General features: G+C 41.2%; 1 protein-coding gene across 1 annotated transcript; it reads left to right on the forward strand.

Annotated features, from left to right (window-relative positions):
• The first annotated feature begins 1,138 nt into the window (after positions 1-1,138).
• On the forward strand, positions 1,139-16,805 carry uspl1 (ubiquitin specific peptidase like 1). Its single transcript, XM_039776692.1, has 9 exons — positions 1,139-1,309; positions 2,162-2,318; positions 3,092-3,214; positions 3,546-4,503; positions 5,203-5,313; positions 8,791-8,920; positions 9,673-9,798; positions 10,603-10,763; positions 14,625-16,805. The coding sequence occupies exons 2-9, from the start codon at positions 2,193-2,195 to the stop codon at positions 16,397-16,399; spliced, it is 3,510 nt and encodes a 1,169-aa protein (XP_039632626.1). The 5' UTR covers positions 1,139-1,309; positions 2,162-2,192; the 3' UTR covers positions 16,400-16,805.
• The last annotated feature ends 1,938 nt before the right edge of the window (positions 16,806-18,743 follow it).

The raw sequence follows: 18,743 nt of genomic DNA on the forward strand, positions 1-18,743 counted from the left end.
TGCCAATCACAGCCCAGGCTCAGGCCACATGTCTGCCTGTGATGCTGCCTGTCTGTGTCTCATTTTGCATCAGAAGATGCCACGGCAGAAAGCTATGAGGCTAGGAGGCGGCCGGTTTATGCATTCTAATGAGCACTCCCTGGGAAAGAAATGCAAATTCATTTTGTCATCAAGAGGAAAATAGAGGACAGGAGAGCAGCAGATACAGGAGGGGCTTAAGGGAGGAGGGCACATGCAAGAGGCGGGATTGGGTTGAGGAATACGTGTGTGCACGTCTGTAAATGTGTATGTGGGCTGGGGGAGTACAAGAGCAGGAGGTGTGAGACTTGGACTGTATTAGAGTGAGGGGGATGTAACCCCCATCACATTCCCACCTAACCAACTCCACCCTACCTCTTAAATAAATAAATAAATAATATCAGCCTTGTTTACAAAACTAGATAAGTAAACTAAGGATAAATGTATACTAGTATTTCAAAACAGAAGTATCTCAGGTCAGTTATTGCTGCAAGTACATCTGAAATAGAACAGAAAATTAGGCTAATCAGTTTCAATTTTGACAATCAATCCATCAATTTGTTAAATGTGAAAGGTTTCTTGCTCTTCTGTTTCATATCAGTTTAAAATATACCAGTTCTGCTGTTTCCAATTAACTCAATCTAAACCAGTTTAATGATTATCTATTAACAAGTAGGCCTACTACTACTACTATTAAAATAATAGTAACAATAATAATACTAATAATAGTGATAATATCGTTGAAAAATGATATTGAAAATTAGAATTGCAATTGAATTTACGTTTATGTACTTTTAAGAAGTTTATATTTCAGTCATAAAAACATGGCATTCACGATTCATATTTCCCTTCTAAAAGTATGCTTTAAAAGACAATAAATAATTAGCCTATGCTAATTGCCTAGACCTATTGCTAATTATGATAATTAATAACGAGATTAAATGCAGCATTTCTTTTTATCGCGTCCGTGTTTATGTACACCGATTAATCCCCGTTTCATGGGCAGTGTTTTACAAACCTACAGTACCAACATGAACAATAACTTGAGCGCAGCCCACTGCAGTTTACTTGAAGTACCAAGTGGGGGCCAGCGGAACCATTGTCCGTAAGAGGGGGAAGACAAAGACCGCTGCACAACCGGTAGCGGTCTGAACAGAACGTTTCTAACACGAACTGGCAAAGGGATGCACATGGACTCACTCTGCATGCAGGGATTAAGAAACACAACTCTGGGTGGATGAATTTCGCGGATCAGCATCGTAATATAAAATATAATTTAAATTTGGTGTCGGTACGTATACGTTTTTATTCACGAAAGCTGAAAATGAGACCAACGACTGAAATGAATGCCCGGCTTAGGCTAATATGTTAGCATGCTAGTTGCCAGGTGCAGAGGCTGATAGTTTAACGTTAACGTTAGTGCATGTAACGTTAGGCTTGTTAATGGACTTAAAATTGAGTGAATAATTTAACTTTATTTGCCTTTGGAGATGCATCTTAACATTTTGCCCTTAAAACGTACGTATATTACGAGTGTGCTTTTTCAACAGTTAAACACATAGACTCTCAAATGATGAGGGTCTTATTTGAGACCGGTTGCCTTAACCATAACCACAACCATAACCACCGTTAAACAGGTGGTTTAGCAGGTTCATAATTAAGGACATTGTATGCGGAATTTGGGACACTAAACCGCACATAGACTCTTCCATAGGAAATTTGGGACACTAAACTGCAGGTATACCCGTTACATAATTTTAATATTCTTGTTATTCTTATTAATGTTATTATTTTTTTTTAAATTAAGTTATTCCGATTTCTAAATAAACTACCGATACAGCGAATTGAATGCCTGAAAGATTAAGGTACTCTATTACATGGATGCAAATTCCTGTAAATCCAGTATTGCCACAAATCGTTTTGCTCATTTATTTTTAGCATTGCCTCCAATATAACTAGAGCTGTTAAAGTGAGTTATGACTGTATAAACAATATAGAAAAGCTTGGTTTACAGATTTCTATAGTCGCACTGTATGTATAATCGTATGTTCTTACTCTAAAGTAGAGTGCATTTGCATGTAACTCTATAACTTGTAAGCATTGAGTAACATTGCCGTATGTGGTGCTGTATTGTTCTCTTCAGCTCCTTTGGAAGTGAGCCAGGTTGCAGTGACATGGTAATATGTTTTGAATGGCACCGGACAGCTGTGGACCAGAAGAGCAGCAGTGGTTTACCAATGACTGGTGAAGACACTGGTTTGGGGGCTTTGGCCTCACCACTGGTGGGGTATTTGGGAAAAGTCAGTAGAGCTCATGTTTTCCTCTAACTGTTGTCACTTGCGCAAAGCTGAATTATATTTGAAAAATACTGTGACTGGGCAGTACCAATCCAAACAAAAGAAACAAAACACAAATGGAAATCTTTGGTAGTAAAAGGCGAAAGTTTTTGGTTGGCTTGAAGCATATAATGTGTGGAATCAAAGATTGTTATGTATGTTATATGAGAAACTCTGTACTACATAGAAAAGTTAATTTTTTTATATGTGCTTGACACCTACTGATTGATAAATTTCCTGCACATCCATCCTGACTAAACTGTCACTTACACTGACATTGATGAGCAGAAACCTGAGGCTAAAGTTTAGAGAGGAAAAAGGCAAACACTAAAACCTGAACATTACTTTCAGCATTTCTTACTCTTACTTGTATGTTCCACTTCTGCCAGGTAAATCAAGTAAAACCTTCCTAAAGTATTTGGTTACTCTAATGCATGTGTACAGATGAGTATTTCAATGTGTTTGGAAGAATCTAATAATGAATGCTGCTGACAGCGGTGGGGAGCTGGAGATGCTAAAAAGTGGCAATAAAGGTGGTAGGAAAAAATCCATTCATCTGATGAACATGTGTATATAGGTTAAAATTTAAGTTTCCATGAATGGAGAAAATTAGTTTTTACCTGTTTGATAACTTGGGTTTAAATATAAAAAATAGTGAAACAACACCGCCTTTTGTGTGGAGGTCAGTGGTCTTTATTAATACCACGTCACCTTAATGTTTTTTTTTTTTTTTAAAGGTTCAGCAAAGAGCTGCTTCACTGGAGTATTGTCCCTGGTGTACTTCGAAGGGCTTGACCTATGTTCTGCGCTCTTTCCGCATCAACCTCCAGGAGTCAATCACACTCTGCACAAACCCACAGGTAAGGCCCAGTTTACATAGCCTGCAGCGGCCCTCAGGCTGGTTGGCGAAAAAACGCATTCTTTTGAATGGGATGGTGCGTTTAGGCTGCGGCGATGGGGGCCACAGTGGGGGTGCCGGGGGGAAAAAAAAAAAACGCCAGCAACCTGCGGCAAGAAAAGATGAGACCGATAGAACTTTTGGAGATACGTGACAGGATGACACACAAATGCAAATGGACCATTTAGTTGACACTCCCACCGTCGCACTCTCACTCACACACGGTTGAACAATGTTTCATGTCTTTTTTTGCTATGTTCCATGCTAACGTTTCTGTATCCATTCCCACATAGTGCCTCTTCCCTCTTGTCAGCCGGTCCTTGGAGGATGTTTTGGCGAGCTTGGCTCCTGTGGAGCCCACTGTTGGGGAAAAAAGAAAACATCCCTTTGCACTGGAGAAGGAAGAGCTGATTAGACCCGAACACAAACGCCTGCGATCCAGTGAAATTGACAGTCTTGGGCCTCAAAGTATTACAGACACACTTATCAGCCAAGTAGAGCATGGTGCTGTAAATGTCAGTAGTGGCCAACATGCAGCACCCAAGACAGACAGTGGAAAGGTAAATGGATACAGGGATTCTCCAGTTACAGAGACAACAGGATGGGAGTCACTACACAAGGATTATGTTTTGGACCAGGAACCAGAGAATGCTGCTTGTAGAGATACTTTTGGATCTCCTACATGCATGACACCAGCTGGGCACCTGCAGTGCTCATCGGAGGCCTTGTTAACCTCTGATGGGGATGAGCCTGAGCTTTCTCCTCACCATGGTAATCTTGGTACATCAAGGGCAGAGTATGACTTCAAGCAGGTGAAGAGTGAGGTGCTGAACAGACGCTGCCGTCTGGACTCCAATCAGTCCTTTTTCGCAAATGGGGACATCTATTCGATTGAAATGAATATTCCATCGCCACAGCACAATGAGCAAGCAGCAAGGACTGAACAGAATTCACTGTCTGCGGACGTCACCGCGTGTAAGGACATAGGAGGCTTTAAGTCAGCAACTGAGGGTTTGTCCACTACCTCGATAACGGAGTCGGAGAAGCTTGTATCTGTTCCGAATCGCCTTTTCTGGAGGAACAGCGACAACCTGTGTTGGCTGGACTCGCTGCTTGTTGCTTTGGTAAACTGTAAGAGTTTGAGAAAGTGTAAACATAAAGATGAGCCTCAGCGGTCAGCCGTCTGGCAGCTGATGACAGGATATGAAGACATTTGTGCTGCCATCCAAATCCATCAACAGACTGGCAGAGGTAAGTTAAACAGCTAATCTACAGTATGTCTGGGAGTGTAATAACATTGCAACAGTCTGTGATATTTTTTTATTTGTAGTAGTGCATCTACAATCAAAAGAAAGTTAGTAATATTTAATATCCTCTATGCTTCTATTGTTTGTAAAAATACGCTTATCTTAAAATGTCACTGAAACTGCTAACTCACCTATATTTTCCCCTTTTTCTGCACCTCTTGTGGTATATAGTCATGCGGATTGTTGTCGTTTGAGGTTTTAAGATAATAATCACTGAGATTCCTTCTTCTGCCTCAATAAAATGGATGTACATGTACTGAAACAAAACATTGAGCATTGAAATATTACAGCAATATGACTTTCCTCCATTGTATTGGTATGGTGGCAGAAGTTTGACAGGTTAATACATCAATATCTGGGCACAAGTGAAACGGTGCCTTTCTAGATACAGCAAGGGTTAATTGAGAACATGTTATGAATTTTTAATTTTGGTGATCTGACCCTGATGTGTTTCCATGAAATGAAAAAGTTTTCAGATGAGCACAAATATCTTACTGCCATCTGACTTTAATAGTGCTGCGATCAGTAAAAACATTGCAAATCCCACTGACTAAAAAGCCTTTTAAGTTAATTTACTGATGAAACATTTTAATAACGTTTTAATAATCTAATGCAATGCATTATGTGTGTTGTTTCTGTGTAGATGGCATTGTGAGGGTGCCAAATCAAGTGCTGCAAAAGGCCAATGCAGCGCTACAGAGTCTCAGGATGTCAGTCTTCAAACTACTGCAGCCCAAGCTGCATTGCAAACTGGGTAAGCGCAGACACTGAAGACATACCATCTGCACCAGCCAGGCAGAAATAAATAAAGTATAGGAAAGTGATGTTTTTGGTGTCTGTCTCCACTGGCCCACACCACGAGAGGCAATTCAAGACCTTTTAACATTAGGTTCAGGCCAGTGCCAGCCAAAAAGTGGTCTGAACAAATCTGTAAGTAGGTATCAGGAGATGATACTACCGCTCATAAATGTATTAAGAAATGCATTCTGAATGCATATGTCATTCACCGTGTGCACTATTTAAAATGTGTTTCTATTGGATGCGACGAGAAAGGCAAACTTCACTTATTGAGTGCTGCTTCATCTTTTTTTCTTTCAACTTAAACTTCTTTCATGTGATAATGACCAGGGCCAGACCAGGGTTATCTGACACTTGTTTAACTCTTCTCTTTAAACAATTCAAACCGAAGCAGTCAACAGGGCTTGATCCCCTGTCATGACAACTCAAATGCGACCTGCAAAACACTGCTGAAAAAAAATATTTTTGTTGCATCTTTTTTCGGCGATGTAATTTGTAGACGGCCCTAAGCACTCGTCTTACAGCAGCAACAACAGCAGAGAGCAGAAGCCAGCAGGCAAGTGTTATTTACATAAACTTCTGGTGTACTTACAAACTTTCCAATCCATCGTTTTATGAATGCATAACCTATATGTATTAGTGTAGACGTTTGGTATCATTTCGGGCATTATTAGTGGGGTAACTTACGAGATACAAGCCTGGATCCATTAGCCCCTGCGCTAAGCTATTCAGTTGATAACGCTAACTCTCCCAATGTTCGACCCAGGTGAAAAAGCTTCTGGGGGGGTGTTTGGCTCGAGGTCATGGTTCAAAGGACCCTAGGGTGAAATTACTCCGAACCATCACTTTAAATTTTTCATTGAACAGTAGGCTCTCTGCCTAAGGCAACGAGCTGTGAAAGATGAGTGGAGAGCCTTTTTTCTTGTTTGTTTTACAGTGATTACGTTCTAAGACACAAATAAATAACCATCAATTGCTCAACAGATGATTTTCTGGCGACAGGCTGACCGATTCAGTGTTTTTAGCTGAGCTAGACCAGAGAATATTCAGTTAAAACAGATCTGTGATGCTGTTTTGCCCTCATTGTTCTCTGTGAAGTTTGCTGGAAGTTAGGTAATGTAACCATGGTGCGTTGAGTGAGCACTGTGCTAGTGCTCACAAATCATTTAAAAAATAAATAAAAATAATTGCCTTTTAAATGCTATATCGTTTGTTTTTATCCTTAGCTGGTCAGATGGTAACTTAGGAGGCAATTTGGCCTTGTGTGCTCTGATAAATTTGGCATGCAGTTAACATGCCAGTCTTAATGAAGTTTTTGTGAGAACTCAACTCCTGGCTTTGCTTTGGAAGAAGAAAATAACGGGAGTAACAGTAAATGAGTGCTGTACGGTGGATCTTATCATGTGGGTTTCGAAAAGTAATGATACATATTTGGAAAAGTGACATGTATTTAAAGAAACTTGAAAATTTTTTAGAAAAGAATTTGGTGTTCCATTCAGGGTCTGAAATGAACACTCGCCGGTCGCCAAATGCGGGTAAATTTTCCGTTTGCCGAATAAATCTCAGAGGGCTATCCGCCACACCGCGAGTAAATATTTGTACCAAAATAGTTCTGTTTTTCAGTCTTCATTTGTGAGGGTGCAGCTACTTTCTTCTGTTCCTCTGCTGTCTGCATGTCGGAGCTTCGCACACAAACACCGGCGCACATACCAGCCACCATGTCACTTCTGTTTACTGATAGACAGCGTTTACCTCGGGAGGCTCTGACACACTTTCCGCACTCCGTGTCCGCGGACAGCTGTAGGCTTGTACCGGTGTTTATGTTCTGTGCATTGTCGTGCAGATGCACATGCAGCCACTTTCCTGAAACCGCTTGCGGGACCGACACAAGTCCACAGAGGTCCGCAGCGTGTATGTCCGAGCCGGTCTCCAGCGCCTCCACCTGCAGGTTGTCAGCTGTGTGTCTGCCTGGTATAATCCATGGCCAGTTTAACTCGCCCGTCCTCATCAATATAGTTTTAATGTGTCACGTAGCTCTTCACAAGCAGAAAAAAAGAGGAGCTTAACCCTTGTGTTGACTTCAGTTTTCAATTTTAGTTTTAGATCAGAAAATATTGGAGGTAGAAATAAGTGCTGAAAATGTGTAGAAGAATTTTTTTTTTTTTTTTTTTAAAGGTTGACGGAAAGACAACACAAGGGTTAAAACGCAACTTGCTGGTTCAAAGTTAGGACTAACAAGTTAATTCGCAGTTAACAAATATGCTTGGCCCATGGATTTTTATTTCATCTACCTACCAACTTGGCTGGTGAGTCAAAAAGTTAATTTCAGAAAGCCGTTGCCAAATGAGCTAATTAAGATTATCAGCTCCACAAAGCTCTCTTTGTATTCCTCAGTATGGCTGTTAGTGTCGTCCCGCGACTTTCGCGCACAGAAGCTCGAGTGAAAATAATTACCTCTATCATGGTTTTATTTATTTATTTTTATTTTTTTATCCTCCGTGTACCCCTTGGCTAAGTAGCAACTGTGTGGAAGAGGGGTGGGAGTGGTGCACAGTCACGAAAGGCTTGCCTCATGTTGATTAAACAGTGTTGTTGTCATTACTTAGAATTCCTCATGGGTGCGACAGAAACTACGCACTATAGCTTTAAGAGAATGATAGATGTTTGTAGAAGTTGATAAATATAAAGAAATCAAATATTTCTTTAAACTGTATTTCTGGAGTCACCAGGACTGATAGGAAACCAGTGTTGATTCAGGAAGGAACAATATGCAAATTGTACTAAGCTGCAGTACTGTGAACATGAAGGGAACGTTTTTCAAACTCAACAACAAAGTGCTTTCAGGGTCTCTCAACCCTTCTGTTCGTGAATATTAGATTTAATGTTGCCTAATGCCACTTTTTGGAATGGATTACAGCGACAAAAAGTATATAAAGGAGTAGTCTGTCACATCACAGCTTTTACACAATGTGAAAGTGCTTAATTATTTTATTTTTGTTTTTTCCACCTTGGTGTATTGTGCTTTAGGTGTTTGGCAGGAATCCAAGGCAAGAGTTAATCTTGAAATTTCAAAACATCCATTATCACCTGATGACAAAAAGTGGCAGGTTTGAACATGCAAACCTTGGATTTTCCTTGCTTTATATGAAAGTGGGAAAACTTGCTTTGTGGCTGTTACTCTTTAAATACTGAAAATCCAGAGGGATGGGCAAGGATAGTGAGGGGGAACACAATGCAGGTAGTTTGGATACAGGCAGAAGATAAACAATATTCATTTTCAGGCTTGCGGACACGTGATCTCCAAAATTTGGCCCTAATCTAACCCACAGATTGAATTCTTTAAAACTACCGGGAAGTGGAGAGTGTAACCGCAGCTCCTGTCAGCACTTGCACCTGTGACGATGCTCTAACTGTTGCATGGTTGTACTTTCAGGTCAGAGGGAAACTCCGGTATTTGCCTTGCCGCTTCTGCTACAAATGGACTCTTGGGTGGAGCCTCTCTTCCAGTCAACCTTTTACTGGGAGTTCAAGTGCAGTGAATGTAAAACTACCACGAAAGAAAGGTGGGTGATAAAATACTACATATTTTACTTTATTAACTAGAGTGTTTATTTTGAAACTTGCTTTAGAGATTGAATGCTCAGAGAAAGTAACCATACCATGCTGGGAACTAATACACCTCTGCCTCAGGTTTCTTTGGAGAAGGGAATATATAGATTAATGAATCACTGAAGACAAGTTGGTATACATTCCTTGTAATAAGTGGCATTTTTTTTCTTTGTCAAATCTCTTTGCACTTTGACTCCTTTATCCCAAAGTGATTGTGAATAGTCTCCACAATACAGGCCTAAAACTCTCAGTTCATTAAGTTTTGGTGATTAGCGACAGGTTTGATGGAGAAAAGAAAACGTGTCCAGTAAAGCCATTTCATACCTATACAGAACAGTGCATGGTCATGTTTTGGTAATATGATATAAAAATTATGCTACCAAAAGTCAATTGTGATCCTTTTAATGGCTGTGCCAACTTACACCCTCAGTTGTGGTGGTGAGGGCTAAAAGATTTTGGGAGAATCAAGTGTAGGGCTGCAACTCTCTATAACTAATTATTCTGTCAATAATTAGTTCAACAAACTTTGTTTCCCAGATGGTGCCATAACCAAATCAATAGATGATACAAGTTTAATTGGAGGTCATTATATGTTGGTATTCCAGATACTGTACCCCATTGTTAGGAAAATATAATTGTTTTCTAATACATGCTCCTCTTGTGAAACCATATAAATCCTAAATGTATGTTACACCGTTCTTTTCAGGGTTATGAATACTCTCCCCACCTTCACAAATCTTTTGCCTGATTGGAGCCCTCTGGATGCAGTCCACTTGGCCCCGTGCAACATGTGCGGCCAGAAGAATCAGAGGAGGACTATGATGCTGGAGAGGTAATAATCGCCTTTAGTTTTTTGATATTAATGAACGTCCGTTGCATTCAAGCCATTGCCAAATGAGTTGCTACAAAGCTTATTAAGACTACCAGCTCCACACAACTCTCTCTGTAGTTCTCAGTATGGCTATGTTCAGAAGATTGTGTCGTCCGGTGACCTCTTCTGAAGAGTCTGTGTTGTTGTTTTTATTTTTTTTAATCCTCCGTGTCCTCCTTGCATACTCCTTGCATACTACTGTACGTTCACGGAGGGCTGTATCATGTGGACGCACCGACAGTGTTGTTGTGATTACTTATAATTCCTCATGGGGGAAACAGAAACTACGTACTATAGCTTAACAAACTATTAGCTATTGAATGATTTTATATGGGGCGACATTGCTTTCCTGTAGTCTTCAGATAATAACCAAGTAAATTGTATGATTATAAGAATACAAACATTTATTACCAAATCCTGTGCAAGATTACAAAAAATGTTAAATGGAGAAAAGCTATGTGCCCTCACAGCTACACAAAAAATTAATTACTGTCTTAAAGTGGTTATAACTTCTTGCTAGTGTGAATTACCTTTTTTTTATTTTTTATTTATTAATTATTACTCAACAATTGAAATTTTCTGAAATCAAAAGATAAAGCTGTAGTTTTGCAATGTCCACAATTGAATATTAAGTGTAACCATCTTATAGTAGAACATACAGTCTGATAACACATCTGTACATTAGCAGGAGTGACAAGATATTATTTAAAGTGCTTCACTTTTAAATCTGTTTAATATTTTACTTTTGCTTTGTGTTTTGTTTAGTGTGCCTCCGGTGTTTGAGCTGCACTTTGTAGAAGGGCTTCCTGACAACGATGTCAGCATCTACGCCTTCACCTTCAAGGGGAAACGCTACTCTGTCACCACTGTCATACAGTACAACCATCAACTTCAGCACTTTGTCACATGGATTTGTAATTCTGATGGTAGGTATTCTGTTATAGTTTTATTACTTGTTTTCACTGATAGAACGTGTAATTGATATCTTTACTATTGAAATGTAGTTACATTAAAGCTGCAGTAGGTAAGATTGTGAAGAGCCAGGACTTTGCCAACAAATTTGAACATCGACAACTTCTCAGTCCCTCCTCCCTTTCTGCTGCAGCCCAAACCGTCTCCTAAGCCCCTCCCACAACAACGGAGTTTGACAGAACTGCCAGCATGTCAGACAACATGTTCAATAACTAAACACCAACACAACGTTAACTTTACTCACCAACAGTAAAACGATGCTAACTAGCAGGCTACAGTTAGCCATTTCAGCATCATATCAGACCGACCACTGTGCTAACGTTACTATCATCCTCACCAACGTAGCTTTGTGAACTTTTGACTACTAATAACCAAGTGAAAGATAAATCATTCATGGTAATTATGTTACCTGTTGAGAGGAAATGTGGCTACATCTGCATCGTTCTTCAGATCTTTAAAATCCTGCAGCCACGCCACCTCTGAAAAGCCACTCCATTATTCACGGAGTTTTGGAAAACCTTTCTGCAGCTCGTGCGCGGGGAGGGGGGAGGGGAGAACGCTATATATGCGTGTGCCTGAGCAGTGATTGACAGGCAGATAGACCACCCCTGTGGCCCTGATTGGAGAAAATTGACCGGGAGCAGTGGAATTTTGCCAATGGCACTACAGGCTGTAGGAGGTGCCAGGTGTGTGGTGTCTTTTTTTTATTTTTATTTTTTTTTTATTTATTTTTTACATAATTCATGTAGTTCTACTGGAACATAGGGTCAGTTTCAGCAAATATGACAGAAAGTTAGTTTTATAAGACTTACCTACTGCACCTTTTAATTAGCTTGCAATGCATGATTAGATATACATTTTAAAATATGTTCAATTAATTACTAGGGGTGTACATCTCTCCCTTGTAGGACGATCCAATACGTATCTAGATGCATGGGCTACAATACGGTTCAAGGACGATACATTTTAATATTACACACACATTCATTTCCCATTATAAATGAAAATAAGCCAATTCTATAAATGGAATAGGGCAGAGGTGGTGGTCTGTGTGTTCATCAGTGCAACTGCATGTGGATAGAAACTGTTCCTTAGCCTACTGGTGCCGGCATAGAGTACTCTGTAGCGCCTTCCAGATGGCAGGAGGGTGAAGAGGCAGTGTCCAGGATGGGTTGGGTCCTTAATGCTTAGGGCCTTCTTTCTACAGCGAGTTCTGTGAATTTCCTCCAGTGTTGGGAGCTGTGCTCTGATGATTTTCTGTGCCGTAGTGATGATGCGTTGTAGTAGGGCTGCACGATTATGGCCAAAATGATAATCACGATTATTTTGATCAATATTGAGATCACGATTAATTATCACGATTATTTGTTGATTTTAGCCAAAACAAATTTTATTGTCACATAATTATATAATTATAACTGCTTTTACGTCCATATTGTGCTACATTCCTACTAATATATCCATATTGTGCTACATTCCTCCTTTATTGAAGGATACTGTGAAGGAGTATGCCATTTCAGCTGTTGTGCGACCGCTTTCCACACATGCAAGTTTGCCGTGAAAGATACAGGCAACGCAATTTTCTGTTCACGTTAACGGCGCATGTGGTGCCTGGTATCTACCAGACGAAATAGCTACGCAGATTTCTGTGGCTCATTACACTGCCACTTACATGTCTGCGTTGCGCTCTGATGCTCCGAAACCCACATTAGAGGCAACATAAACATCGCTGAATGTCACGCTAGTAAACACTAGTAACACGTTACACAGCAGGTAACGTTAGCCTACCGTTAGCCACAGTAGTAACTGGATTAAACACGGCTAAAATGCTGGCTGCTAAACAGTGTAGTGTGTCTGTATTTCACTGTAGGATTCCAACAGCGGGACGTCCAACAGTCTGCTGCTAAAGCTATGAGCAAAAAGACACAAACTAGCACTGGTCACTGCTGTTGTCTGAAAAACAACACAGACGGGACAAAACGTTGCGTTTACTGGTAAACTGGTAAACATGGTGACCGGCTTATGATGACCGACTCCTACCTGTTGTGGAATTTTCCTCACGTTACTCTGTCCTCTGTGACTGTCTACATCTAGAAACTAAGCTGCGAGGTGCAGGCAGGGAACAGCTCTGATTGGCTCATGGAGACATGTGATCAGACAGTGGTTTATGGAGCGCTAGATTGGCTTTGCAAAAACTGTTCTATGAAGGGAATGACTCATTTTAAATATCGCTCGATCACGCAAATTTGATCGTGGGAAGCCAAAATCGTGATCGTGATTAAAATTTGATTAATTGTGCAGCCCTACGTTGTAGGGCCTTCCTGTTGTCCGCAGTGCAGCCAGGATACCAAGTAGTGATGCAGTTTGTGATAATGGACTCAATGGTACATCTGTAGAAGTTGATTAGCAGCTGTTGCGGGAGTTGGGCCTTCTTCAGGCACCTACCTTCAAATAAATATATATTTTGTAGAAGGGACCAGGGAATAGCAAAGCTAGGACATGCTAATAATATACAATGTAACTTATATTTAATTAGCGAGCCAATCATAACCAAATCACATCAGCTGGATGTTAAATGAAACCGCCTCCTTGCTGCTGTAATCTGAGTGACAGAAACTCAAATATAGGTGCATGTTACACAGCCACTGTGAGTACTGCAATAATAATAATCATATACAGTATTACGTGGGTATGTGAACACAATAATACTGTTGTGAGCGTTGGCATGCGGCTAGCAAACGTGTATGCTAATATTACTGAACATCTTAGAACATATAAATGTCAATATAAACTTAACACACATCTATATACATTTATACCAGTCTACTCACATGTTTATGAACACACACGTGGATGGATGACTCACAGACTCTTTCAACAGCATTGCGCACACCGCAGCAGCATGGTTGAATTGACAGCAAAGCTTCAGTCAACCGATTTGTGACGTTAGAACCGGGCCATTGGTCGAATCTTGGTCCGTTTAGACCGATGCAGAGGTCCGTGTATCAATGTAGCCGTATCTGTGATGATACAACCGGATACTCGTTCGTATCAGTGAATCTTTACACCCATATTAATTACTTTACCATCTTGAGTGATCTCTGGTTGTGGAATGAGGAGACTTGAAAGACGACAGACTCAGATGTATTCAGAGTAGACGCAGCTTTATTTTATTTTGTATTTATTTTTAAATGTGTTTTATTGAGTTTCATTTTAACCAACACATTCATAAATGTAGATAAACCCTGAAAAACAATAGCAGCAAAAACCAAACTACAGACAGCAATCACAGCCACAGACTAAAAATACAAATGTATAAAAAACCCTTATATAAAATAAAAACACAAATTTTATGAAGAGTAAATACAGACAAAATTGATGCAGCTTTATTTGAGCACACGGTCCTGGGAGACGCATGCAGTTCAATATTCAAAACCATCTGTAAGCTACTATGCACTTGGTGTGAAACTAAAAACAATTAAGCTCATAGTTAAGTCACATGAAGGTTGATATTTGTTTTCCTCTACGTAGTAGTTTGCCAACAGCACATTCTAGTGGTGAATTCATGCAATGTTGAACTGCAGAAGACTCCAGCCATTTAGAGTCTGTCATTTATAGACCATATTTTATGTGACTTGTCGACAATTTTTTTTAATTTATTTTTTTAAACCAATATTTGATAATTATGCATTATGTTTTTCAATGTCTGTTTATGCGTTACTGCTGTTTTTGCTCCTGTAAAAGGGATTGCTACTCTGTCATTTTCCTACTGTTGAATAGATTTAACAGTGTATTGTCGTACCTGTTCCTTACAGGATCATGGCTGGAGTATGACGACTTGAAACATCCAAACTGTAAGAGCCACCAAAAGCTCCCGGTCCCTGCTCATGAGATGCACGTCCTCTTCTGGGAGGTAGAGGAGGATAAAGAGCCTTGTGCCTGTTCTCCCTCCAGCACATTTCCTGAATCTCCCCCATCTCAAAATGAGATGAACCCCAGTCAAGGTGACAAAGACTTAACAGCAGAAGAACTGTTGGCTTGCGCTCCCGATCAGTCTCTACTCATGTCTTTCAACGACACTGCTGACATCGTCCGTGCACTCTCAGTATCCGAAGACGGCAGCAACATCATAGACACAACAGTCACAGCCAGTGTTGATACATCGTTAGGTTCCACAACGCTGCTCGATGCCTTCGAGGGTCTTTCCCATAATGACATCATAACACTCACACTGGTGGAAATAAAAGAAGAGCAAGAAATGCAGCCTTCAAACGACAACGAACGAACAGATGATTTTAGTGTTCCCAGCAGGAATGAAACGCTTGACTCAGCACCAGATAGCTCCTCCGCTGCAATAGGTAGTGAAATGTCTCACGGCCCTGACGTTGAGCTCCCCACCCCCTCCACTTCATCTGATTCTGCGAGTGGCTCGTCTAGCGATCCTACGTTTGTGCCTGGGGGCAAGAGAGGGCGAGGGCGAGGGAGACGAGTCGGCAGAGGCAAATCAGTTGGCAGACAAATGGTTAAAAAGGCAGCTGTGCCAAAAGCAGCTCCGAATATTTCACCTGAATCTTCTGAGCCGTCCGAAGTGATCATTAGCAAACTTGAGACCACTACTGCTGCTGCTGCTCAGAATGACAGGCCACCTGTTGAAACCACACAGCAAGTGTCCCCCGTGTCTTCCACAGACGCCTCATCCCTGTCCACGAGTCGGAAGAGTCCCACAGTGCCGCCTCAGAATGCCCGCTGGTCCTTCCTGCTCAGCAAACACCCACTGAACCATGTTCACAAGTCGATTGCTAAACTCACCCCCAACACCTCGGTCACACAAGTAAAGTCCGCTCCTCCCGCTCACTCCACGCCCAACCCTGTGAGAAGACCGCAGACTTCTGATAGATTCTTCCCTAAGCCACAGCTCAGGACAGAGGAGAGTGAAGGTCTCCCACTTAAAGCGGCAGAAATGTACGGTGGATTCGGTGCAAAGAGCTCAAATACCCCATCTCCTGCACTTCCCTTCAATGGTAAATCAAAGCCGTTTCTACCCATAACTTGTAGCCACCAGAAATCCCTAAAGGACACTACAGTGGTGTCTGGTACATCACTTCCTATGCCTGGAGGAAAGCTCCCTGAAATATCCTCCTCAAAGAAACCTAGCAGCCAGTCCTCGAAGCTTCCTCTGGGTCTCAGCGACACAGAAGCCCTCAGGTACAAGCTGATAAAGAAACTGAAGGCAAAGAAGAAGAAGCTGGCCAAGCTGAATGAAATGTTGGGTCATCAGGCCTCCCCTAACACCGTCACCTCCAGCACCTATGACGGCTCAATCTGCGACGACTTCCTCTCGGACCTTCTCTCGCCAGCAACGACAGCCAGCCACCTTTCACCCGACAGCAGCGGCTTTCTTGAGATGCTTGCCAACGGGCAAGATGGAGTTGACCAGTTGGACAGCGGGGTCAGCGCGGTCGCTGCTGTGTCGCAGATGAACGCACCCAACACTGAAAACTTCCTGGATGAGTTTCTCTCGCAGGCTGTGGCTGAAAGACCAACTGAGATGGAGGCCGAGGCACTCAATGCACTTGAACTTTTTATTTGAGCTTGTGTTGGGGGTCTGCAAGCTCCAAGCTCCAAGCACAGATAACCTTAACCATGACAAACCTGACTCTAAACCTCATCTATCACTCAGAAATGTCAGATTTGAGCAGCCTGTTCTACATGAAGTTGCATTTTACAAGTTTAAAGTAATCTGTATTTATGTTGCTATTCATTTCCATGGTTTATTCGAGTTTATCTACATGTTATGGATGACATTTGTAAACCTTAAAATTATTTCTGCAAGTTTGGCACTTTGTAGTGTAAATATTGTATGTAACTGGGTTGTATGAAGCAATCAAATTTACAGCCAAATCTGTTTTGTTTGCTCTGTTTTGGTATTTTGACAAATTACTTGAAAGTTCTTGTGTAACAATTTTTAAGCGTCATTTAATAAATACTTTAGATGACTCTAGTGTGTTTTTTTATTTTTGTTATATTTTTTTTGTTGTATTATTATGAAATTTAGGAAAACGTGCAATGTTTTTTTTTCAGCTTCCACAATAAGATGTTTATATTTTCATTTCTTTTTTTTTTTTTAAAGTACAGTGGGGAGAAGTATTTGATACACTGCCAATTTTGCAGGTTTTTCTACTTACAAAGCATGTAAAGGTCTGTAATTTTTATCATAGGTACACTTCAACTGTGAGACGGAATCTAAAACAAAAATCCAGAAAATCACATTGTATGATTTTTAAATAATTTGCATTTTATTGCATGACATAAGTATTTGATCGCCTACCAACCAGTATGAATTCCAGCTCTCACAGACCTGTTAGTTTTTCTTTTAAGAAGCCCTCCTGTTCTCCACTCACTACCTGTATTAACTGCACCTGTTTGAACTCGTTACCTGTATAAAAGACACCTGTCCACTCAGTCAAACAGACTCCAACCTCTCAACAATGGTCAAGACCAGAGAGCTGTGTAAGGACATCAGGGATAAAATTGTGGACCTGCACAAGGCTTGGATGGGCTACAGGACAATAGGCAAGCAGCTTGGTGAGAAGGCAACAACTGTTGGCCCAAATATTAGAAAATGGAAGAAGTTCAAGATGACGGTCAATCTCCCTCGGTCTGGGGCTCCATGCAAGATCTCACCTCGTGGGGCATCAATGATCATGAGGAAGGTGAGGGATCAGCCCAGAACTACACGGCAGGACCTGGTCAATGACCTGCAGAGAGATGGGACCACAGTCTCAAAGAAAACCATTAGTAACCCACTACGCCGTCATGGATTAAAATCCTGTAGCGCACGCAAGGTCCCCCTGCTCAAGCCAGCGCATGTCCAGGCCCGTCAGAAGTTTGCCAATGATCATCTGGATGATCCAGAGGAGGAATGGGAGAAGGTCATGTGGTCTGATGAGACAAAAATAGACCTTTTTTGGTCTAAACTCCACTCGCCGTGTTTGGAGGAAGAAGAAGGATGAGTACAACCCCAAGAACACCATCCCAACCGTGAAGCATGGAGGTGGGAACATCATTCTTTGGGGATGCTTTTCTGCAAAGGGGACAGGACCACTGCACCATATTGAGGGGAGGATGGATGGTGCCATGTATTGCGAGATCCAACAACCTCCTTCCCTCAGTAAGAGCACTGAAGATGGGTCGTGGCTGGGTCTTCCAGCATGAGAACGACCTGAAACACACAGCCAGGGCAACTAAGGAGTGGCTCCGTAAGAAGCATCGCAAGGTCCTGGAGTGGCCTAGCCAGTTTCCAGACCTGAACCCAATAGAAAATCTTTGGAGGAAGCTGAAAGTCCGTATTGCCCAGCGACAGCCCTGAAACCTGAAGGACCTGTAGAAGGTCTGTATGGGAGTGGGCCAAAATCCCTGCTACAGTGTGTGCAAACCTGGTCAAGAACTACAGGAAACATATGATCTCTGGAATTGCAAACAAAGGTTTCTGTACCAAATATTAAGTTCTGCTTTTCTGATGTATCAAATACTTACGTCATGCAATAAAATGCAAATTAATTAGGCCTATTTAAAAATCCTGCAATGTGATTTTCTGGGTTTTTGTTTTAGATTCCGTCACTCACAGTTGAAGAGTACCTATGATAAATTACAGACTTCTACATGCTTTGTAAGTGGGAAAACCTGCAAAATCGGCAGTGTATCAAATACTTGTTCTCCCCACTGTACTTGTTTGAAGTTATTTGTGAGTCACAATTTTGCAAATATTACAAACTTTTAACAATTTTTCTAAATTAAAAATACCCACTGGCATTAGGCTGTACTATAGCTAAGAGCAAAACTGTTACTGATTTGATTCTGATGTCTATGGTATGTTCAGTCAGACATCAAACATGCATTGATTATTAAGACCTCTATCAATCTTTACAACTTCT

This window comes from Perca fluviatilis, chromosome 16 (genome assembly GCF_010015445.1).
Source record: "Perca fluviatilis chromosome 16, GENO_Pfluv_1.0, whole genome shotgun sequence".
In the NCBI taxonomy this organism is placed as follows: domain Eukaryota; kingdom Metazoa; phylum Chordata; class Actinopteri; order Perciformes; family Percidae; genus Perca; species Perca fluviatilis.

What these genes read in the sequence shown, in the direction of transcription:
- uspl1 (XM_039776692.1), top strand. Translation starts at nt 2,193, where the DNA reads ATGGTAATATGTTTTGAATGGCACCGGACAGCTGTGGACCAGAAGAGC. An exon ending in AGGACTATGATGCTGGAGAG is followed by an intron (nt 9,799 to 10,602) that starts GTAATAATCGCC and finishes TGTTTTGTTTAG; the next exon opens with TGTGCCTCCGGTGTTTGAGC. An exon ending in ATGGATTTGTAATTCTGATG is followed by an intron (nt 10,764 to 14,624) that starts GTAGGTATTCTG and finishes TGTTCCTTACAG; the next exon opens with GATCATGGCTGGAGTATGAC.